General features: G+C 47.5%; 1 protein-coding gene across 1 annotated transcript; it reads left to right on the forward strand.

The window, feature by feature from the left end:
• The first annotated feature begins 215 nt into the window (after positions 1-215).
• Positions 216-20,624, forward strand: ILDR1 (immunoglobulin like domain containing receptor 1). Its single transcript, XM_030533009.1, has 8 exons — positions 216-271; positions 4,411-4,581; positions 7,068-7,217; positions 8,130-8,249; positions 8,387-8,533; positions 12,341-12,472; positions 15,287-16,116; positions 17,151-20,624. Exons 1-8 carry the CDS (start codon positions 217-219, stop codon positions 17,190-17,192), a joined length of 1,647 nt encoding a protein of 548 aa, XP_030388869.1. The 5' UTR covers position 216; the 3' UTR covers positions 17,193-20,624.
• Positions 20,625-24,527: the final 3,903 nt, after the last annotated feature.

The following is a 24,527-nucleotide window of genomic DNA, read 5'->3' on the forward strand; positions in this document are numbered from 1 at the left end:
AGCGGTTAGAGGAAGGGGAAGGAACAGGAGCAGCAGGTGGAGGAAGGCAGTGGGGGAAGGGCGGTCAGTTCCCTGGGGGAGGGAACCGCAGAGGGCAGTGGGGCGGAGGAGGAAGGAGGCACAGGTGGGTGTGGGGGAGCGAGGCGGGGCGCTGGGCTGGCCGGGGCTGTCGCGGTGACCCTCGGGGGAAGGCTCCAGGCAGAGGGCGGCGGCGCCATGACCTGGAGCTGGCGGTGGCTGCAGGGGCTGGTCCTCACCTGGCTCCCCATAGGTGAGTGGGGGGGGGGAGCGGGCTGCAGCCGGGTCTGGCTCAGCGGGAGCCGCGGCCACACAGGCCCTGCCCCAGTCTTCGGGGCCCCTTGGAAAGGGGCTGCGCCATGTCCAAAAAGGGCCCCAGCAGGGGGGTGGCGGCTGGTCAGGGGAGCCCTCCCCAGCCGCGGGGTCTGCGATTCCCCCCCCAAAGTACTTGGACTCTTGCTCCCCCCTCTTCCTGGAGCAGTTCTGGGGCGGGGGATCTCCTCCCTGGGGGCCCTGCTCCCCTCTGCGCTGGGGTTCATGCATCCCTGGAGACGGGACAGCTGGGCTCTTCCCTAGCTGAGCTGGGCAACCACATGGGGGAGAGGGGGGCGAGAGGAAGATGCTGGGGCTCAGTGGCTAGCCTGGGTGCTTTGCCATCCACGTGCCCCCTGCAAGCAGGCAGCAGCCTTGTCCCTAAAACCCCTTGTGGTGGGAGCGGGGTGAGTTCCCCGGGAGAAGGGGCAAATGGGGCTGGGCTGCTTTGCAGCCTCCCTTGTGGTTTCACAAAGGGTGACAGTGCTGTAAAGATGGCCAGACATCCAGGAAAAAGAGGCTTCAACAGACAGGGCTCCTCTCTTGAGGAAATCACTGCTCCCAGCCTTGAACCATTCCCTACTGTCTGGAAGTATTGACTGTAGCATTCTTGGTGGGTTGCTGGACAGTCACTGGGTGATTCAAAGATGGCCTCATGATCTTAACAAAGATCCTGTATTCAGAGGGAGGCAGTGTACAGAGCAAAATATGGAGTTGTGTGCACTCATTGATTGTCTTGTCTGAGAGCGACACTGCTATATGATTGTGATGGTTATCAGGTCTGGTGATCTGCTTCTTGGATTGCATAACCAAATGACACTAGCCAGTGTCTCCGGCCCCAGAGACAACCCTAAGAACCTCCATCTTGCAGTGTCCGGTTATGCCCACAGGACGCTGCAAGCTTATATGAGTTTGTCAATTTAACAAAGAAATTGATATGTACCAGGCTTGTTATCCCAAGGGGAGTCTCTGACATGCTTCAAACCAAATGTACTGCTTCATGTAGAATAAACAGATTTTAAGTGATGGGCAAAAAGTCAGAGTGGTTACCAAAAGACAACAGAAAAAGAGATGAGATAGGCCTTTGAGAAGAAAGGATGTTCATGGTGACCATCTCCAAACTATCTGAAAGGAGTGAATGAAGCCTTCTTAGGGCTTGTACACACTAGCACTTACTTTGATACAACTTAAGTTGCTCAGGGGTATGGAGAAGCCACCCCCCTCTCCCAATCAACGTAAGTTACGCTGACTTAAACACCAGTGTGGACAGTGCTATATCAGTGGGAGAAGCTCTCTTGCCAACATAGGTACCACTCAGGGAGGTGGAGTAATTATGCTGATGGGAGAGCTCTCTCTCCAGTTGGCATAGAGCATCTATGCTAGCAGTACTGCTGTAGCAACTCTAGTGTAGACTAGCCCATCAACCCCTGGTAGTTCTTGTGGGTGAACCAGTAGTATCCTGTGGCTAACTCTGTTGAAATCAGCCAGTACTTCCATCAGTATCAGCATGGATGTTTGGCCTGGATATATGGCTGTAAGGAGATAGATCAACCAGTGCAATCATTGCTGTCTCCCTGCCATATCCAGCTCTGAAGCCTGACTGGTATAGAATTTTCATAGAGATCAGATGCTGCTGGAAGAGATGTGGCAATAACTTCACAGTAACTTTAGCTAGGGTGAAAACTGACAGACAGGGAGTTAGTCTACAAGTTCATAATGGCTTCTTGAGAATGACCTAAACCACCTGCCTCCTAAGGAGACCTTCTAAAAACATTAAAATGTATTGTTGGCATGCAAAACCTTAAATTAGAGTGAATAAATGAAGACTTGGCACACCACTGTGCCAACCTCTGACCTAAACTATCACATGTTTTAGGGTAATAGTTTCCCCTCTTAGAGGCAGATGCTGATTAAATTGGTCAGAAGTAGGACCAAGTCGTCTTCATTTGATTTCACCAGTCATCAAGGGCAATGCCATTTCTCCAATGAATATGAAATCTGAGGCTTCAGTAACTAAAAATCTAGCAAGTGTTCAGTCTGATGCTCTCTTCCAGGCAGGGAGAGAGAGAGCAACTCCAGTACCCTATTCACTGGCCTATAAATTCAAGGGATTCTTTATCTAGCTCTGCAACTGACTGTGTAACCTTCAGTGAGTCAGTTAGCTCAATGTTTCAGAAGTGCAGAGCACCTGCAAGTCCTATTTCTTTCCATGGGAAGTTCTTGCATCTTTGAAAACCAGGCTACCTTTGTGCTTCAGTATCCCCCTCTGTAAAATGGAGGTAGTGACCTTGACCCATCTTTGGAAAGAGCTTTGAGGTCCACAGATAAAATGCACTATATGAATTTTAGGTACGATTTTATTCCTGCCTGAGAGACACTGTTAGAAATAGTTTATGGGAATCTGATGCTGTGTTTCTTTGATTTGAACCTTAAAGGAGATATGCCCCTGAGCCTCTAAGGGTCTAATCAGCTCAAGATTTTGCCAGGTGTAGCAATGTCTTTGCTGCCAAAAAGACTGGGGATGTGGGTTTACAGTGAGAACACCAGCAGTATGGCATTATGGAGGAGCTCTTCAAAGATGCAATGGAAGGTAGATGGCTAGCTCACAATGACTTTTTGCTAGAGTTAGGGCAATTAGGTACCCTTTGCCTTGAAAATCTCTGCCTAAACCCATTTCATCCCACCCTTGCCATGTCCTGTCCTGTGTGGGCTACTCTCCCCTTCAGCAGTGTTTGTATTGGGTTATCTAAGGGTGCTGGTGATATCTTTGTTATTATTAATTAAAAACACACCCTTTTGTGTTATCTTATTTTCCCTTGATAAGGGAATGCTGGAGTGTGACTGAGCTAATGTACTGTTTATTGAAACCTTTAAAAATTTACTCAGTAGATGTAGTTGTTTGGGATGTAACATGCCACAGACTAGTAAGGATTAACTATATGGATGAAATGAATTAGGTGAAGAGAGTCAAAATTATACCCTATTAAAAAGAAGTGATGTGAATTGTTCTGAACTGATAAGTGGGCTGCCTTTATTAACTGCCCTGTTGCAGTGAAGTATGGCAGTGTCATCTTTTTATATCACAGTTAGTGCCAGATATTATTGTGGCAAATAACTTAGAATGATTTTAAAAATTGATGTTTATATGAATGTGTTGAGCCACAGATGATATGCTCATTAGGCTGACAAGTCTAAGGCCATGCTAATTTACATCTGCAGATAGCAACCACAGTAATTACATTGCTTGTGCCTATCTACACTTTGCTCCTTGTGTCAGTGGTGCATGTCCTCACCAGGAGCACTTGCATCGATTTGTACTGTCAGCGTGGGGCATCGTGGGACAGCTCCTGAAAGCCAGTAAAATGCAGACTCTACACTGACATTGCATTGACCTAACTACATTGACCTTGACTTTACGCCTCTCGTGGACATGATGTTATTAAGTTGGCATAGTGGGGCAGTTATGTTGGAAGGAGCCAGATTTCAGTATAGATTTCAGTGTTAGGTCAACATAGGTTGGTGCAAGGTAGCTTAACTATAGTGTAGACCAGGCCTTAGAGCTCCTACTTGTGCTTCAGATCACCATATGGAGACGGGACTAGATGCCTCTTGAGGTCCGTTCTACTCCTATATGTCTATGATTCTGTGGTTACCATGCTGGCTCAGGATGACATTTTCTTCCCATGGGATAATGATGCATAGAAATACTTTTATAGGATGCATATTGCATTCTTTGTAGCAATTGGTCCTGGCCATTGTCTGACAGGAAACCAGACTAGATGGACTAATGTGTATGTTATAGGTCAGAGATGGGGACTGGGAATTGGAACCTCTGAGTTCTTAACCTGGCTTTGCTACTGACTCCCTGTGTGACCCTGGGCAAGTTTTCTTATCTGTAAAATAGCTATGATGATACTTCACGTGAAGGGTTTTGAGCCTTCCCTTAGTGTAGCACTTGTGAAAGGCTAGGAGTGAAAGTTGCTATAGAAGGGCAAGGTGGCGGTGCTGCTACTACTGAATGGCAGCTCTTATGCAACATCCATTCCCATTGGCTGGTGCCTCTTGTGTTCTCTCCTGCAGGCTGCCTCTCCCTGCTTGTGGTAGTGCAGGATATTGAGCGATACACCACTTTATTTGCTTCTGTGATCCTCAAGTGTGACTACAGCACTTCAGCACAACTGCAGGATGTAGTGGTGACATGGCGCTTCAAATCCTTCTGCAAGGACCCCATCTTTGACTACTACTCTGCCTGTGAGTGCTCTACTCCTCCTCCCTGGGATGCCTCTACAATGGGGAGGAAGGAGGGAGACTCATTGTGGGGGGGGGCAAGCCTTTGACCCTCTGCTCACAAACCAAACAGTATGGTGGCATTTCCTGCAGGCTCTAGGCTGGGGAAACTTGTGGCAGGGATTGTCACTGAGGGGTGTGAAGACTTTAATATTCCACCTCTGTAGAAGTTCTGGCCAATAGCAGCCCATCCTCCTCATCGCATCATCACTGGTGTGCGTGGAACCCAGAGTTCTGCCTTTGGGTAGTCAGAAACAAAGGCCCTGCGGGCAGTGAGAATGGGCAGCAAACAGACTTTATAGCTGAGATTTCCTGCCTCCATGGGAATGAAGGTCCGCATGGTCACAGCTGGCCAGCAGAGACCAGGCATTATAATTTAAGGGGACTAGAGGAAATGGAGCAAATGCCTACTTTTCGGGGGCATGAGCCACAGCATACTAGTGCCAGTGATGGCCTCTCTTGATTAAGTATCTTGTGTGTGATCCTTTGGACTGACTTTATGGAAGTGCAAACAGCAAACCTTTCAAATCCACTCTCCTTCTCCTCCCCTCGATGTGATTATAAGAGAATACTTGTTGGGGCTTAAAGAAGGTTAAGGTTGGTGATTTATCTCCCTTCCATATGCCTCCCCAAGTTTCAGCTCACCAGACACCTGGAAATTGAGGATTATGTTGCTAGCTTGGTCTCGGAAATAAATCCTATTCCCTCTCATCCTCTAATAATTCCACTGGATCCACTGTCCATCTCCAGATTCTATATTCCATAAGTGCCTATAACGTGCTAGACTTTGTCCACATACACAGAAAGACACAGTCCTTTCCCCATTCTCAAGAAAAGCAACATGGAAAAGTTGGGGAAAAGGGAGACAATCCATACATCTCTGTTCACCTCAAAACTCTATTTAAGAAACCTAATATTTTTTGAAATGGTTGAGATTTGTTCCACTTGTCCCATATCTCTGCTGCATATCTCAGGTCACCTCATGGTTCCCTCTACACGTTGAGAACTGGCCTCCTTTCTGCTCCTCTCTGCCGTCGTAATCACTGTGGGAGCAAGAGCCTTCTCTGCAGCTTCTGCGTTCTCAAAATCTCTCCGCCTCACTGACTTTCCATCTCCGTTCACTTTCTAACTCCGTAAAAGATTTTGTCGTCCCTGTTTTGCAGTATACTTTGTATTAAAGACTCAACACACTTTACTTTGTATAATCACATATTCACTCACACCCAGGGCTTGTCTACATCACAAAGTTGCAGCGCTGGTGAGGGGGTTACAGCGCTGCAACTTAGGAGGTGTACACATCTGCAGGGCATCACCAGCGCTGCAACTCCCTGTTTGCAGCGCTGGCTGTACTCCCGTTTTGTCTCGGGTGTAGAGGATCCAGCGCTGGTGATCCAGCACTGGTAATCAAGTGTAGACACTTACCAGCGCTTTTCTTGACCTCCGTGGAATAAGCAGGTATCCCAGCATACCTGAGGAAGCCTCTGGTAATCAAGCAGGTCTCCTTCCCCGGTTTGCTCTCGCGTTCCCCGAACCCCCGAGCAAGCAGGTCTCCTTCCCTGCGGTTTGCAGGGGGGTTTGGGGAACGCGAGAGCAAACCGCGGCGAAGCTGGTCTCCTTCCCCGGTTTGCTCTCGCGTTCCCCGAACCCCCGTGCAAGCAGGTCTCCTTCCCTGCGGTTTGCTCTCGCGTTCCCCGAATCCCCGAGCAAGCAGGTCTCCTTCCATGCGGTTTGCAGGGGGGTTCGGGGAACGCGAGAGCAAACCGCGGCGAAGCTGGTCTCCTTCCCCGGTTTGCTCTCGCGTTCCCCGAACCCCCATGCAAGCAGGTCTCCTTCCCTGCGGTTTGCTCTCGCGTTCCCCGAATCCCCGAGCAAGCAGGTCTCCTTCCCTGCAGTTTGCAGGGGGGTTCGGGGAACGCGAGAGCAAACCGCGGCGAAGCTGGTCTCCTTCCCTGGTTTGCTCTCGCGTTCCCCGAACCCCCGTGCAAGCAGGTCTCCTTCCCTGCGGTTTGCTCTCGCGTTCCCCGAATCCCCGAGCAAGCAGGTCTCCTTCCCTGCGGTTTGCAGGGTGTTCGGGGAACGCGAGAGCAAACCGTGGCGAAGCTGGTCTCCTTCCCCGATTTGCTCTCGCGTTCCCCGAACCCCCCTTGAAGCCGCCCAACAGCGCTGCAGTGTGGCCACATCTAACACCACTTGCAGCGCTGGTTGCTGTAAGTGTGGCCACTCTGCAGCGCTGGCCCTATACAGCTGTACTAATACAGCTGTAACAACCAGCGCTGCAAAATTGTAGATGTAGACATACCCCCAGATAGAAGGGATATGACACAGATACACACAATATGTCAGTAAGGGACTCCCTGCCCTTTCTGAGGTTATAGCATTTGGGGTTTCAGATCAGGGCTTGACTCAAATCCTTGTTGTCATCTAAGTTGTGTTTAATGGCTTATTTGTAGCCTACCAGGCTGGGTTAGCTCTTGGCCAGGACCCATCCAATGACTGTAATGACAACCAGCGGACGGTGCGCATCGTCATTCAGAGACGTGGACAGAGCGAGCCTGTGCTAGGCATAGAGTACAGACAGCGCAAGATCACCATCCAGAATCGTAAGTGACCACTGGGGAGGAAAAAGGGCATGAATCCAGTAACAACCCAACATTCTGCCCGCCATCACATCACAAAACATGAATTTGGTCAACTCTGTCTGTGACTGACAGACACTATGAGCAAGGCCTGCAGCCAGATTCCTGTTGAATGTCACCACTGGAGGATGTTTACAGTTCCACAAGCTAAAGCTGAGATAAGGGCACTTGGATTTCATACTCTCACGCAAGCTGAGCACCACAGGGGTTAGGAAGGAATTCTGCACCGTATGTGGCAAGTGACCAGGTGCATTATATAGAGTTCATTTTTCTCTGAAGAAAGGTAGTTGCTACAGCCAGACTTGGGTTAATAGACTTGATGGAATGATATGGTGTGATCAGGAGGTGAGATACCAGACTTAATGCATCAGTGATGTGACCTGATGTGGACAGGAGTGTGATAGTGAATTCAATCTGATATGATAAATTCTAGGGATATTTTTCTTATTGTGCAATAACATGCTTTGATGTGGCTGACTGATTCATGCTCTGGAAAAATAATAGGATGACTCCTTATTAGAAGGAGAGAAAAGTGAAAGATAGAGGGGTGTGTACAGTGTAAAGGTTTCATCGTATTTTGCAGAGAACAGGGTGATATAGTGTACTATTCGTAAGTAAGGCTACCCTCCAGTGGCTGAGTCCACAAAAGGGATAAGGGACCTGCTGCTGCAACTGACAGGGGGAGCTCTTGGTTAGCTTGAGTGGCAGTCCTGTATAATTTGCTGATGAAGAACCAGGGTTCTAGCTTCCCAATAGAGGGATGGTGGTGCAGCACCTCTCTCTGATCAGTAGCACAGGAATTTTGTTACACTAGGGTCTGAGAGCAGTGCCAGTCCCAAAGTGGCCTCTGCTCACTGTGTGGTTTTTCTTCCCTAGGGGCAGATCTTGTGATCAATGAGGTAATGTGGTGGGACCATGGAGTCTACTACTGTGCTGTTGAGTCTCCAGGAGACACTGCAGGCGACCCAGACAAAGAGGTTAAGCTCGTTGTTCTGCGTAAGTGCCAGCACTCTGTTTTTCCACCCACCTGTAAGTCTCACCTGCCATTCTCTTTTCTCTCTCACCTCAAAGTCTCTGGGAGGTGCTGTGTGTACCTGCAGCAACTTAATTCCTCTTCTCCTCCTCCCCCTTAGATTGGCTCACGGTGATCTTCATCATTCTTGGTGCTCTCCTCCTCTTCATACTGATCGGGGTGTGCTGGTGCCAGTGCTGTCCCCAACACTGCTGCTGCCATGTCCGCTGTGCCTGCTGTCCAACCCGGTGCTGCTGCAATGAGGAAGGTGAGGCAAAAATGGGCATGTATATCCCACGTACTACGGCATCCACAGGTACGGAACATATCTCGTATCACTCAATGTATGGGGAAAGCAGGGCTTTTTAGTAGCAAGCTACCCTGTGACATTTCTCTGGCTAATGTTACCCTCAGAACAACATTTCTAAAATGAGAGACTGTAGTCTAGACAACATGGTCCCCATCCCTTCCCTCCCTTTTTGTCCCATGTCCAAATGAAGCAACCCCCACCTCCTCTCTCTCTCTCTCTCTCCTCCCCCCTTCCACCATTTTCCTCACATGGCTAGCTCAGTGTCATTTCTTCCCTATCCCACTGCAGTTCTTCTACCCCAGCAGCTGATATAGGCAGGGACTGCCTTGTCCCAGGAGTCATGGTAGAGACCCTGCCCTTAGGTTCATTGACAGAGCTACATTCCTAAGTGCAGTTCTGCTTCAAAAAGTAGCTTTATAAAAGCTGAATTTTTGTGTCACTATGGCTAGCTCTAAACTGCTATAGTTTACAACTAAGGCCAGATTACCCCATCTCTGGGCTTTTAGACAAACAGCCACTTCAGCTTGAGTGTGGAGGGGAGGCCCTGGGGCAGGAGGAGTTGTGTGTTTGGAGAGCAAGCCCTTGTGTTGTAGTGTGGGAGGTCAAACCTACCACCTGAAGTGGTGGCTTCTGTCCCACAGGACAGGGCCTGGATCCCTGCTGTGGGCATTGCAGCCTGGCACAGGGGGTTGCAGCACCACATAGATTTGGTCCAGGTTGGGCTGCAGAGGGTGGCCGGGGCAGAAGTCAACTTCTTTGTTTGCTCCTCCTCCTTCTTTCTCTGGTTCCTTGACTGTAATTTGTGCTCTTCTCCAGTCCTCTCCGTTCTTCTGCACTTTTCCCTCGACTGCATGCTGGGATTTATGCGTGTAGAAACCCTCTAAGCAATTCTTCCTTTTCTGCCTCTTTTAAGAGGTCCTTATAGCTATTGCTGTGCTCCATTGCTCCCTGACCCAATTCCTTTTGGTCTTTATTATTATTATTGAGCGTCCAGAAAGGTACTTGTCTCCTTCCAAAGTAAACAAAGAATGAGATGCTAGAGGCATCTCAAAATAAGTTCCTGGGATAGCAGGACATTCTATGGAAAAACTGGTTATGTCAGAAGAACACAACTCTTTAGACACACATCCTCACACATACAGTATCTTTGTTTGCTTGGGCCACTAGAGGGCGGCCCACACCATGTGAAGCAAGAAAAGCTGCTAATGATGTCCAGGTAAAGGTTAAGGACCTGAATCTCTTAGGGTATGTCTAAAATGCACACCAGTGGCATGTGGGGTACCTGTAGCTGCACACCACAGTGTAAACAGGTTGCATCCACACTGTGGTGTGTAGCCACATGTCAGTGAAAAGCTGTGGCAGAGGGGAGCTGCCAGAGCTTTTCCCTGTTGACTCCTCACTGCTGCAGCCTTTCCCTGTGGTGAGAAAAGGCTCCTGCATCTTGACACTACACTGCTAAAAGTCCCAGTGTAGACATGGGAGGTACTGCTTGGGTCATATAGGGGGCATAGTCACAGGATTCAGGCATATCTTACTTTACTCACCTAAGCAGTACCTCACAAATTACACTGCTATTTATAACCATGTTAAGGGGGGCATGCATCATATGTACTGTACACATCTCCATAAGGAGTGTGTAGTACAGACATGCCCTTACTGAAACTGATTTTGATTTTGGTAACAAAACAGGTGGGTTTATCCTGGATTGGGGTTTGCATTATGTATATAAACACAATGCTCAGCGGACCAAATTCATCCCTAGTGTAAGCAAGTGTCAGTCCAGTGGAAAGTTCTGGGATAAACTCGTTGGTCTAGACTAGGGGAAACTGTGTGACTCCGTCCTATCAGCAGCTTTTCCTACTACAAGCCCCCATCACTCCATTGGTCTGTAAAGTAGACATTCAGCAGGTGTGCAGAAAAGTGTAATCAGCTTAAGAGAGTTAGGCTATTTTACCACTGTGACAGGTTGTCCCTCCCCATACTTTTCTGGATGCACTGGGGTACCACTGAACTTGCAAGACCCACCAGCCTGGGTTCCCTTACTCTGTGCTGCTGTGACCAGCTCTCAAGCTCCCTTCCAGCACACACACAGGCAGGGCCACACCCAGCTGCAGGAACACACAGACATGCTGAGGTCAGCTCTGTATGGGAAAGCTCAACTTGGGGATTACCCAACAGCACTCAAGTGCACACCCCTTCTGGGGTGCAAACACAAAATGGTATGGCCTGGCAGTGCACAGAGAACTGTACAGCGTAAGCTTATGAGATAAATGACTTCCCCGAGTTCACCTAGCGGGTCGTTAGCAGAGCAGGGAAAAGAATCTAGGTCTCTGAGTTCCCAAGGCAGTGCTCTATTAGGCTGCACTGCTCTGAAAAGAAACCAATCAGGATTAGAGCGCTGTAGTTATTGACTTCCTAGCCTGTTGCTCAGACCACATGACACTGGTCTGCGCTGGTGTGGATGGATGGGTGAGGTGAGGGTTGTGTGAGATATTTGTATTGGGAGATCCCCAAACCACATAAGAACAAACAGGTGTTTTTCACTCTAGGTGGCTTGTTAGATTAAGGCAAAATGAAGAAATTCCCTGCCTCAGAGAGCATACTCTGCCCTACGCTGGTGAGGACAGAAAAGACACAATTTGTTGTGTGTGGACTCACTTCTTATGAGTGTCCTTAGATGAAGTGAGTCTTCAGGAGGGACTTGCATGGGGAGTGTGTGGTGGTTGGCAAACAGATATGGAGGGGAGCATTCCACATATCGGAGGCAGTATGGAATGGGAGAAGATGAAAAGGATTTTGAGACTGGCATCTTTGGTGGCGCACAGGAGTTGGAGTGGCTGGGGAAATACAATGAGAGGAAAGATCAGTGGAGTAGACCAGAGCCAAGTTTATAGCACTTGCACGGTTAGAACAAGAAGTTTAAACTTGGAAGGGGAGAAATTCAAAGTTGGGGATGACATGGTCAAACTGGTGAGCAAGAAAGATAACTTTAGCAGCGCTACTGTGCATCGATTGGAATAGTACAATACTGTACAGGTGTTGGATCAGCCAGAGAGAAAGAGGTTGGCGTAATCCAAACAGGAGCTGGGCAGAGCATGACAGAGTGCCTTAGCCCTGAGGACAGAGGAAGGGATGGCTTTGGAGATACTTTGTGGAAGACAAAAAGGAAGGATTTGGACAGTTTGCATGGATGGGGCAAAAGAGAGCGAAGAGTTTACTGTAACTCCCCCATCATCAAACCAGCTGTAATTCTGGGCAAAAAGAAGGTTGGAAGTGTTGTCAGCAATGATGGGGGCATGGAGGACTTAAAGAGGGATTAAGAGAAAGAAGGAAGTATAAAGTGCCTCTCTCACTATGTGTAAATCTCCGTCTTGAACTGCTTCACAGCCCTCCCTCTAGTGAAAAAGCCGGTGGACCTTTTACATTAAAAGGTGCAGTACATAACAGAACCATTCCTCACAAGGGAACTCTTTCCCAGGTGCCTCAGATAGAGGAATTCTGCTGGGGTGCAAAACTGTTTCCATTTCTAGCAACTACTCTAGACCTTCTCTTCTTTCCTGGGTCATGCTCATTATGCTGGATCCTCCCTGCCTCTGTTTCAACTTTGCCCCAAGCCAAAGAGAGCCCTTCATGTGGTTGATCTCCAGTAATTCTCTATTGCTCACACCCACATGCCGCCATATGCCAAGCAAAGTTTGTATCAAGAGCGCTGGGCAGGCAGTGTCCCTGAGCAGAAACGCTGTAACTGTGTCTCTTCTCGCCTAGCCCTGGAACGACATCGGTTCATGAAGCAGACTCGGACACTCATGCCATGGATGACACACCACCCGTTCTACGTGGGAGCTGACAGGAACTCCCAACTCTCTTCTTACCAACTGAACCCATTGCTGCAAAAAGGTGAGCCCTTGGGTATCTGTGCAGGGAGAGTGAGGCTGGCACTTGAGTCTGGTAACTCCTTGGGGTCTAGTGACTTGGCTGTACTTCTTCAGCCACAGTGATGATGAAATGTTCCTACTATGACTCAGTTATGTTCAGTGGTGAGCTGGAGCCGGTTCCACAGGTTTCCCAAGAACCAGTTGCTAAAATTAGACTTCCGTGGAGAACTGGTTGTTAAAGGGCCAGGGGGTGGGCAAAGAACTCCAGTCCACACCCGGACCATCCTGTTGCTCCCAGGATTCCCAGCTAGGGAGACTGAGGCTCCTCTGGCCCCTCCCTCGCTTCCCCCCAGCTGCAGGTGGCCAGCCATGGGCACCAGCTGGGCAGCTCAGCTGAGCTCCAGAGGAGTCCTTGCTGGGCTGCTCAAAAAGCAGCAGCAGGTGTGGCGGGGGTGGGGGTGGGGGAGAGACTGCTTCAAGCTCCAGGGCTGGCTGGAGGGGAGGGGCAAGTGGGGCAATTGGCCCGGTCCCTGCAGGGGCCCCCGGCCCCACGAGGATGTCTCCTCCAGGCCCTATCCTGCTTCCCCCACCCCGCAGAGCTGCAGCTGGGCAGCTCAGCTGAGCTCTGAGCTGCTGGCAAGGTGACGGGGAGGGGGGCTGCGAGCTCTGGGGTCGCGGGGGGGTGGTGTGGGGAATGGGGAAATTTGCCCCGGGCTTCCGGCCCCATGAGGATGTCTCCCACAGAGCTGCAGCGTCCCCAGCAGCTGGGCAGCTCAGCTGAGCTCCTGAGTTTTCCTGCTGCTTTGAGCTGCTGGCTAGGGAAGAGACGGGGGGGGGGCTGCGAGCTCCAGGGCGGTGGCGGGGTGGGGAGCTGGGGCAATTTGCCCCCCGGCCCCTCCCCCACCCCCACCCTTAAATCAGAACTTTTTATAGGGACCCGGTTGTTAAGATTTTGGCAGCTCATCACTGGTTATATTGTACCATGAGGTAAGAGCAGCAAAGGCATCTGACGAAGTGGGTATTCACCCACGAAAGCTCATGCTCCAAAAGGTCTGTTAGTCTATAAGGTGCCACAGGATTCTTTGCTGCTTTTACAGATCCAGACTAACACGGCTACCCCTCTGATACATGAGGTAAGAGGGGATCCAGTCTCTCTGCCCTGGAGAGGGAGCTACAGGGGTTATGCTGTTAATAGTCAACTCCTTATAGCCAAAACTGACACACTATGAGTAGAAGGCAATTCATTTATGCTGCTACCAGTCTTTATAAATGACTGAGGACAAATGATCCTCAATATCTCTATTACATCTAACAAAGAAACAAGGGAGGATTCACATTGAGCTTAATTCTTGCCTGTTGTTGGTTCCTTATGTATGTTTTCAGCCCTCCCTCCCTCAAAAAAGATAGTTAAAGTTGTAAATGAGTGTAAGTAATTTAAGGAAAAGGTTAAAAGACTGTTGTACAGAGATGATTAGCAAACCAGAGTAGGATTTCTTATAGAAAAACTTTAAAAAAGCAAACACTGGAAAATAAGGAAGTGCAGCATGCTGTTTTCCCAAACAACTTTAACTTTGCCCTTGTTCACCATCGACTTGAAACAAGTTTTGTAATACTGTCCTGACAGCCATACAGCTGCACAATGTGCATCTTCAGATTTAGCTCTTGCAATTTCAGGACATATTATAAACTGCTTATATGCTTATTGCTGGAAGACCTCCTAATCAGTGATCTCTTACAACTAACTGATATTGTCCACCATGCTTCTGTGCATGCTGTCTTTGTACAGCCAGTCAATTAGCTCCTATAGCTGCTCATCTCTTAAGCCCCATTTTCCTGGCCCAACTGTACATCTTGGCCTTGTCTACACAACTGGGGGAGATCAATCTAAGTTACACAACTTCAGCTATGTGAATAACGTAGCTGAAGTTGATGTGCTTAGATCTACTTACCACGGGGTGTACACTTCGCGATGTCGACTGGAGATGCTTTCTCATCAACTCCCCTTGCACTTCTCCTTCAGGTAGAGTACAGGAGTCGATTGGAGAGCGATCTGCCATCAATTTGGCAGGTCTTCACTAGACCTCCTAAATCAACCGCTGATGCATCAATCACCGAATGTCAATTCCCCCAGTAAGTGTAGACAAGGCCTTATACTCATTCTGTCTGTACAGAATGAATTTGAGATTGAGCCACCAAGGCTGGCATGGTTTGAGAAGTGGTACTCTGACACTTATCTATAACACACAGGTCTGTTAGGAGATTTCATGCTGGCAGAGGAGAGGGGCAGAGTTAAGATTGTTTGGAATACCATAAGTCTGTGTTCATTACAGTTCATTAGTTTGCTATTCTTTATGCTAATCTTCATAGTACTTAGTTTTTTTCATAGTATTACAGTCACAAATATGAATCAACTCCAGCTTCACAAAGTTTTGCATGTGAATTTACATTTGGCTTTTGACGAAGTTGGCAGGGAAATGAACTGGTGTCCTCGCCATACAGAACAATTTGTTCTTTTTCAAGCAGCTAAATTAGAAGAATGCCTCCTGAACTGACATTCCTGGTTGGCTGGATGACCCTGTGACTTACCACCTCTAAGTTCCCCAGAACACTCCAGCCCCACTACTATCTTGGCTTTGGTCCTTGCTGCATGTGGTGTGAGGGCTAGATGGCTTTGCAGGGGCCCCTTTGCCTAACAGGCAGAGAGGGGAGAAAGTATCTGATAGCTTAGTTGGGCTCCGTTTTGACTCAGGAGAGCCAATTTGCTCATTAGCAGGGAGGGGGATGTCTCCTTATTGCCTCTCCCTGACTGCTGCTCTCCCTTGTCCCCTATCCTTAGATGTCTCTCTGCAGAGCAGCCTCCCACTGGTGCATTCACAGGGCCAGCTGCCTCCCAAAAACAATATCCTGGACTATCTGGAGTCTGAGATCCAAAACCTCAACCTATCCCAGCCCCTCCTACCCTCCCACCACTTTGGAGCCAACCAGCATCCGAGTGTGCTCTCCTCCCTGAGCTCGGAGGTTGTGGAGCGCAGGGTAATCCAGCTGCCTCCCATCACTGAGCTCATCCCATCCTCGCAGAGGAGCAGTAACTTGTCACACCTGCAGCGAGCTGGCCATGCTGCAGGACCCTGGGGCTCCACAATAGACGATGAGAGTGAGGACTGGAGAAGACGCCAGCCCTTGGATGGAGATTCTCACTCCAGCTTCGATCGGGAATCCTGGGACAAGGGACGAGACCAGCCACCTCAGAGGCATGGGGAGGGCAGCTATGAGGGCAGGCACCGGAGTTCGAGGCAGGATGTTTCACCCATGCGCCGACCAGACCGTGGCAGGTATGGTGGCAACTCCTACCCTGAGGAGGCCAGGGAGCGCTCGGGCCGCCGCTTCGACCCCAGGCAGCAGCCTTTGGAGAGGCAAAACTATCAACACTCCAACAGAAAGGGCAGCAATTCGGAGCAGCGGGGTCGCCAGCATCGCAGCTACTCTCCTCCAGTGCAGCGAGAGTCCTGGAGCTCAGCAGAAGAGCATGATCACTTCCAGGGGAACAATAGGCAACGCCACCATCGCTCCCCAGGTTGGCCAGAAGACAAGCCACCCAGTTACCGCTCACTGGAAATCATCCCAGCCAAGGACAGCAGACATAGAAGCAGTGTGGGACAGCAGTCGGTGAGTCAGAGTCCCTGACTGCTCTCTGTTGGGAACGGTTAGCCCCTCTGTGTGTGGGAGAATGGGTGTCAAATGCGTGCTGGAGTCTGATGTATGTCAAGGTTGGGGTTAGGTGCAAAATATCCCACACAGCTTGGTTGAGGGAGGTGCTGAATTCTTCCCCATTGTGTGCACATACAGCTTAGTTACGGTGTGTCAGGGTAGGAGGGGTATCAAATTGTTCCCCTGATGCACAGCCTTGGGAAAGGGTATCTGTCGTCCCAAGGCACAAGGGGTGGGGTTTTTGTTTTTGTTTTAAACTTTGATTAGTTCCATTTTTTAAATACTTCAATTGGTGTGTTACTTCTGTAAGTCTCTCTGCTATTTAAGAAAATTAACAATAATTTTGTAAGGAGCAAAATATACCTTTATAAATACCTGTATCTAATATGGCCAAAACATTCAGACTTGAGCACCTAAAGTTAGGCACCAACGTCCATACTTAGGTTCCTAAACTAGTGGCCTGATTTTCAGAGGTACTGAGCAGTTAGTGCCAATTCTACTGCAGATACCTGGACTGAGAACTGAATTGCTTCACACTTAACAGGGATTAGCTGAGAACAATTTTTGGGAGCTTTCAACTTGGGGCAATATTTGAACTGGCAATGCAGGGGCAAAAGCCTTCATATCCAATTCCCAACCTTTGAGTTATCCAGCCCATTCCCTATGTCCCCTGACTTTTTTTTTTTTTTTTATACATCCCAATTTTTAGGAAGTGTGGGGAAACAAGTGACCTCCAAGTCCCTCAGATGTAGGATCTTAAAACAGAGGGCTCTTGTCAAAGGGGTCATGCCCCAGAGCAATGTGGTATTCCCCTCCCCTCTCCTGTCAGAGCTACAAAGATAGGTTTCCCTTAGAGAAACCTAGATCCAATTCTAACTCTGTTGCTGGTACAAAGGTCCTTTCTGCTTTGCTACAGAGTGGGGTAGGGAGACTTGTGTTATCCCCACACTTGTGATTCTCTTTTTTTTTTTTTTTTTTTTTTCATTCTGCAGGAAAAAGGAAGTTCCCGCAGTGGGAAAAGCATGGTCATTTAACACCATGGTGGAAGGACTGAAACTCTCAATGGTTCTGTTTTTGGGGGTCCCTTTTGCCCTCCCAGTGTGTAATTTGGGATGGCTACTTCTGACTGAAAAGGAAACCTGCAACAACTGGATAAAATAAAATGTAGTGGAGACCAAGGAGGAAAATGTACGAAGGGTGCCAGGAGTTCAGTGCCTTTATAACATCTGAAAACCTTCTTATTCCTTCCTTACTCTAGAGACTTTGGTTTCAAACAGACCCTGGTTGTGGAACATGGTCCCTTTGAGAGTAGAGCTTCTGGTGACACTGAACAAATAGCATGTCCTCCCTCTCTGACTTCAAATATCACCAAATGTTGTGCATGTGGCCCTGAGATTCAGCACCACACATTCGAATGTTCGCTGTGACTAACAAGTGATTGTTTCCTTTTTGCCTCAGTGAGTTTCTGTGGTACAGCCCTTAATGAAACTGCCAAGCAAGCAATTTATTGTGCGGTAAAGGAAGTGTCGGAATGCTGCATGCACATGCGGATCTAAGTGCACTCTCTAAAAGAGAGCACAGCAACTTCTGTGCTTGGAAAAACGCCTGAAAATTGCCAGTGCTTTCAGCTTATATTGACACGTACCTTAATAAGGACATGGAGAAGCTCTGCCTGGCCATTTGACCCAGACTCTAGTGTACTTTGAACTAATCTATAAGGTTCTGTTATCATAGGCTGATGCTGAGCTATGGGTAACTGCCATCCTGGCAACAGTGGCCTGATTTTCAAAGTTACCACACTCATGCTTGTTTTAAGTCAATAGGAGCTTGGTGATACGCTGTCTCCTCCAAAAATGATGCCCTGTGTGGGTGTTTTTTTTTTTTTTGTTTGTTTGTTTTTTTTGAGGAATCCACCCTTTCCCGAGCATCTCATATGCTCTGCTTTCCTTCTTGGCCTCTGTCCTCCTGCGGTGCGTATGGGGAAAATGGGCTCTAGAAGACAAGTCTTGTCCCCTGCTTTGCTAGTGCCCTCCTGACATGCTATTAGGGAGCTGATCTTTACCCTGAACATTGCATTTTTCCTAAACTTGTTGCTCAACGGATCTGTGGTTGGGTTACTATTGGATTAAGGTGTCAGCCTATAAATTACCCTGTAACTAAAAGCAAAGAGAGAATTTCCTTTGGAAACCAATTGCAATAGGCAGAATAGCAGGTCAGTCTGTGTGGAGTTTTTTGTTGTTTTTTTTTCTTGGCTGTGTTGCAAAAGATGAGACAAAAGAATCCTTTTCTCTGGATGTTGAGATAAGAGGCTTCTGATCACCATGGTAAAGCTGCTTTCTAAAGGCACTTTGTGAACTGCTGACAGTAGGGTTCAGCTCTTTGTGTGGAGCTTTGGGAATGGCTTATATATTATTTTGTAATTCGCAACACCTAAAGGTTGGTCAAGACCTATTCTTACTTCATCCAGTCCATTTCCCAGCTGGCACAGGATTGCTCTCTACAGGACACTTTAAAACTAAAACTATCAGTGGAGTGCCTGCCACTTCCTTTGGGAAACTAGCTTACAGGAGTGATTTTGAAAATGACCCTTTTTTGCACTCTTGTGGAGAACCTCCCTCTGGAATTCATATAGAGTGCTTTTTCTCCCTCCCTGGGGCTATGTGTATGCCAAATAAATGAACTCATGGATAGCACTGGTGCAAGTATCAATGGAGTGGTGTTACCACACTAGGTGTGTTCTTTGTGTTTGTGCTTTTACCCTTTGCTCATACTTGGGCAGTACTGCAACATGTTAGCAGTCTTTTCTCTGGGTGTACTGTCCCACAGTTCCCAGCACTGCTGCCTGAAGCAGTGGCTGCGAGTGGATTCTGAAAGGCCGTCTGGTAACCTAGGGCCACTGTGAAAGGAGTCAAATTCCCACAATTCCCTGGGAACTAGTGACATTTCTTAGTTCTTCTCTCACACTGAGGGCGAAGGATGAACATCCAGCTCTCTCTTATTGTTCTATAAGAGGGTTTTTTTTCTGGATTATCCTGAAAGAGTTGGAGACCAAAGCCAACAGCTGATGAGACATCTTATGTAATGATCACCATCTTGGCCAGCACAGCAGGGATTGAAACAGGGACCAGTAGAGCTAAAAGCTTGAGATCAAAAACCAGGCTGTACTGCAGGAGACTAACACACTCACCTCTTCTCTGGACTGGGAGATGTATAACTTGCATGGACTACTAAGTCACACATGCCCCACACATGGAATAGCTGGCTCCATACAGGACTTGAGGATGATGCTCCCAGGTCTAGTGTTGCTTCTGGGTCTGTTCCACGGCTGCACATCTGTGTAATCAAGTTCAGCTTGAGAGCTGTGATGGACACAGCAGGGACTGCCTAATTTAATGTTAGAGAAGACTTTTCTGTATTTCCATTGTGAGCTAATCCTAACATTGCAGCAACCAGAATGTAAAGATGAGGTCTCCATTCCCCATAGAAAAAAAGAGACAATTGCTCTGTGGAATCTGGCTATCTTAGATGGATCTGTGAAAATTGTTGTTTAAAAATGAGATTTTAATGATATGTTGGTGGTAGTGGTACTTATGTAATTCTGATGGTTTTAATACATTTCTCTCTCTGTGTGGTTGGCTAATGATTTTGTATTAGTTATGAAGAGTTGGTGGACAACTGAATTGATATTAAAGAACAGCATTGTTGCCTCTTCTTCCCACATCAGTATCCCATTCTGAGGGTATGTCTACACTTAAACCACTACAGTGGCCCAGCTGGAACACTGCAGCATTGCTGCTGTCTACACTGCATCAGGAGGGTTCTCTCGTTGGCATAGGTAATCCACCTCCCTAAGAAGTCTTTTCTCAACCTAGCACTGTTTACACTGGGGGTAGTCATCATCCCTCTCTCTCTCTCACAGGGGTATGGATTTTTCACATCCCTGAAAGCTGTAGCTATGCCTTTGTAAGTTCCCCGTATAGACTAGTCCTGGCACTCAGCATTGCCCCTCTGCTTCTGCTCAGCAGATGTCTGGGGCTGAGCAAGTTGACTTCCCAGAGAGGAAAAATCAATAATATGGATTCTGGATATATTCAGTGTAACTTGCTTTATCTACATGCACCTTAGTTCTGAAATGAGATGATCAAACAGCATGCAGCACAATCCCTTCTCTTCTTCCTACTATCTCAGCCCAAAGCAGTGCCCAGCTCCCAAGGAACAACTGCACCCCATGAACTGATTCTAATAAGAGCCCAAGGCAGATAGTAAACTGCTTTTTACACAGCTTCTTCTTTTCCCCCAAAGCCACCTCTACACAAAATCTTCTATAACTTCAACCTAACACAGCATGTCTTCCCAAGAGGCAAAACTTGTTTGCATGCTAAGGGCTGTCCTAAACTGAAAAGTTGCATCAGCATGACTACATCTCTCAGGAGTGTGAAAAATCCACACTCCTGAGAGACACAGTTGAGATGACCTAAACCTTGCTGTAGACAGCTAGGTCAACAGAAGAATTTCATTGACCTAGCTGTCTACAGCAAGGTTTAGGTCATCTTAACTGTGTCTCTCAGGAGTGTGGATTTTTCACAGTCCTCCCTACCTCTCCCAAAGGGAGTAACTTACTTAGACTTGAGCAATGGGAGAACCCCTTCTATTGTTGTAGTAATTGTCCACATTGAAGCACTACAGTCAGGGGCAGCTGTAGCTGTTTTGCTGCCCCAAGCACGGAAGTCAGGCTGCCTTCAGCAGCGTGCCTGTGGGAGGTCCCCGGTTCTGCGGCTTCAGCATACCCACCGCCAAATCTGCAGGACCAGCAGACCTCCCGCAGGCAAGTCGCCAAAGGCAGCCTGACTGCTGCCCTCACAGTGACCAGCAGGGTGCCCCCTGCAGCTTGCCGTCCCAGGCACGTGCTTGGAGCGCTAGAGCCTGGAGCCGCCCCTGACTACAGTCATGCAGCTGTGTTGCAGTAGCATTTTTAAGTGTAGGCATAGTCTGTGGAAAAAGAACATGAAGGTTACAAGTAACAGTGCTCTTTGGTGATGGTTGTCAGAATGGTATGATTGTATTAATGACACAGCTTGGGGGTGTTGGCCTAACACAGAGGAAGTGAGCTCTCTTCTGCCCTTTCCCCACCAGCTCTGTAGTAGAACTGAAGAAATTATTTGTGAATAATTCATTAATTCTGGTTTTGACCATATTTGGGCCCCTATTTTTGACAACATTCACATGAGCTAAATTCTGTTTCTTTGAATGTTTTTGGGAAAACTAATTTTAAACCTGTAGCTGAAACATTTAATTTTGTGATTAAATGATGGACACTAGTAGTTTAGATTATCCGGTCAGGGACTGGAAACAATACTATGTGGTTTAGATAACAAAACATGCAGCTTAAATAATAAATACTCACACTTGCACAAAATGGAGTCAGAAATTCACAGACTGCAGTTTGTTTGCACAAAAGTTTCCAATAATTACAAAGAGCAAATAAATTAATAAGTCAATGACCTTGTGTATAGGTGGAAAAATTGTATAAATTCATTTCCAGTTGTGGATTCAGTTCTAGTCTGTGGATCCTGTTGCACAGTCAAAGGAATATCCCTTGCATACCAGAAAATTCCTATATCAATAGAGATGAAGTGGGTGCAAAGTGATTCTGCTACTCACTACCCACAAGAAAGGATCTAGTTATATGTGTGAACCTCCCAGTGCAAGCTCTCCTGGCCTGCAGGGCAGGCAGATATTGATCCTGGCAACTGCTTTCCACTCATTGCTATAGAGCCATGAGTGGTATAAAATCTTCCATTCTCACTGAACAAGAATGGACCCATGTGCCTGGCTATCTTATGCATTTGCAGAGCTCCTATCACTGCAGTAGGTAGGCACCATTCCAGGACTGGAGGCCGAGAGGCTGCTTTTTGTGTAACTGCTGAGTTGTTCAAGCAAAGTAAACAATCACATAGACTACTGGCAATCGCGCAACCCATAACTGAGAATGCAAAAAGGCCCAGGAACAATCTTAGAGCTTGTCTTCACTGCAGAGCTCACTCAGCTCCAGTGAGCGGGCCACATAGGAAAATAATTAGCAGCACAGTGTAGCTATGTCTCCATTGCATTATTAGACCCAGCAGCACTTGAGCTTCTACCCACACCCCCGATGGGCCAGCTAACTTGAGTTTAAAGCACCAGTTAACCTGAGCTAGAGATTTTTTGTACGTGTGTGGGAATCAAATTAGGGGCAACATTCAAACTGTCTTGAGCTAATGCTGCGGTGAAGACAAGCCCTTTTGTAGTTCTGCATCTTATTTAATCTCTATAATGTGCCTTGTACTATTTTTCTACAATGTCATTCCACTATACCAGCTGTACAATGAAAAGCCAGATGGTAACTGATGTTTGTATGTTTTGGTTTTTGAGTGATTGTCCAATGTATAAGTAAAATAAATGAGAACTTCTAGCCATTTGTATCTGTGATCTGGCCTTCCTACTTAGACCAAGAAATGTATTCAAGTGCTTAAAGCAGAAGAACGGGGATCAGAAAATCTCTGTTCAAAGAGTGACTCTAGAACTAACCTTAGAGCTGCTTGGACCCTGTTCTCTCCTTCCCCCTGGAAAATTTTAACTTTTTGTCAAAATGAGAAAAATCAGGGAGTTGGTCAGAATTTTTCAGTTTTCAAATGGAAAAATTGAAATTTTTCAAGGAAAGCAGACACTGAGACCCAGATCCCCGTATATTTCCCCATTACTCGTATTGAGGTGCCAAATTCCCAATGAAATCAATACTTTTGAAGACATGGGCCTTGCAATCTCCATCAAGAAATAATTTTGACAGAGAATTACAGGACCTTAATCAAGTCACTTTACAAATCCCTCTGTCTCGGTTTCCCTCACTGTATGTCAAATGAGATAATGATACTTTTCCTCTGGTTGTAAACTGCTTTGAGCTTATAAGTGACAACAGAGGTAAATAGTACTATGATGTGCTTATTAATTGGGTCTTGTTTTAAAATGAATTCTTTGCTTTTTCCATATGTGAGAGAAGAACATACTAAATGACTGACTTTTCATTAGAAATACAAAAATACATAGTGTAAGAAGAGGAGAATATAGCTGCTGTTTGCGTACGTGCTCAGTGGGAATGGCGGGTAGGGTATGAAGCAAACACTAGCTAAAGGCTCAGGATCTAGTCTCAACTGGCCTGACCCTCCATTACCCAATCCCACTCCGCACAGGACTTGGGACTATGCACCTCCTGCCCATCCCACTCATCTGACCCTTGTTGTGAAATAGCCAATGTGGAGCTAAGCATGACCTCTGACCCGCTTGCTATCTCTATATTAACTTTGTGTAAGTGCTTGTGTTTCCAGCACACTTCTACCCCTGCCTCTGCCAGTGGGAGAGAGAGCGAGGTAAGAGCAACATTCCATCTGCCGTTTCCAGCTGTGCGAACCTTGTAGCTGATTGGTGTCTATATAGAATGTACGGGAGGGAGTAGAAAGGGGAGGCTGTTTCTATCTAATTTCTTCTTACAGACTGAGGGCTGGATTCACCCAGGTTGGTAGCCCACCACCCCAAGGCAGTAATGCTTCCTGGAATGGGGGTGCATTGGCAAAAACCATCTGCAATCCCTGCTCCCACTAGGGACCTGGAGTCAGCTGGCACATTTCCAAAAGCGGGGTAGGGCCAGTGCAGGAAGAGGTGTGCTGATCCAGTGCTTTTCCCAAGCAGTCTCCACCAGCAGAGCTCCAGGCTTTAAAGAGGAGAGATTCCCTACCCCTTCATGACCACATGGATGCATATTATACCTTTGGTCCATAGAGGTGAATGTGGCTCCAGGATTAACAGAGAGGAAGCTACCTAAGCAATAGCTGTCACTTTGACAGCTAGTAACCAGCAGCTGTCTGGTTGCCATCTGCAGCATGGCTTCTAATATGGACTAGGAAGGTGCTGTGGAGAGGACCAGCCTTAAGTATGTAGGCTAACGGTGAGAATCCCCTGGTAGCCACCCGGTGTTAGGTTAGCAAAACCCTCAGACTTGGCAGCCCAGCAGCCTTCCCTGCCATGGGAAGTCCTAGCACTGAAATGATTTGATTTGACTAGAGGTGTTGTACCTTAACTCGAAAGTTAACATGCTTCGATTTAAATTATCTTCCAGCATGTGCCCTTTGAAATCTACTGTGTTTTAAAAGCTTATTTAATTTTACCCCCATGGCTTGGCCTCGTATTAGCTTTTCACTTGACCAAGCAGAAAATAATGTCCAGAGAGAGACGCTTGGATGAGAACAAAGCAGGATTTGTGCTTAGAGTGTTAACTGCATAAACAATGTTTTTGCTCTTAATTATCCCCAGCATGAACATGCCAAGAGAAACTCTTT

This window comes from Gopherus evgoodei, chromosome 1 (assembly GCF_007399415.2).
Source record: "Gopherus evgoodei ecotype Sinaloan lineage chromosome 1, rGopEvg1_v1.p, whole genome shotgun sequence".
In the NCBI taxonomy this organism is placed as follows: domain Eukaryota; kingdom Metazoa; phylum Chordata; order Testudines; family Testudinidae; genus Gopherus; species Gopherus evgoodei.

Excerpts from the sequence above, each read along its gene's own strand:
- ILDR1 (XM_030533009.1), top strand. The coding sequence starts at position 217 with ATGACCTGGAGCTGGCGGTGGCTGCAGGGGCTGGTCCTCACCTGGCTC. Across the intron at positions 4,582-7,067 it reads CTTTGACTACTACTCTGCCT|CCTACCAGGCTGGGTTAGCT; the intron begins GTGAGTGCTCTA and ends GCTTATTTGTAG. Across the intron at positions 16,117-17,150 it reads GCAGTGTGGGACAGCAGTCG|GAAAAAGGAAGTTCCCGCAG; the intron begins GTGAGTCAGAGT and ends TTCATTCTGCAG.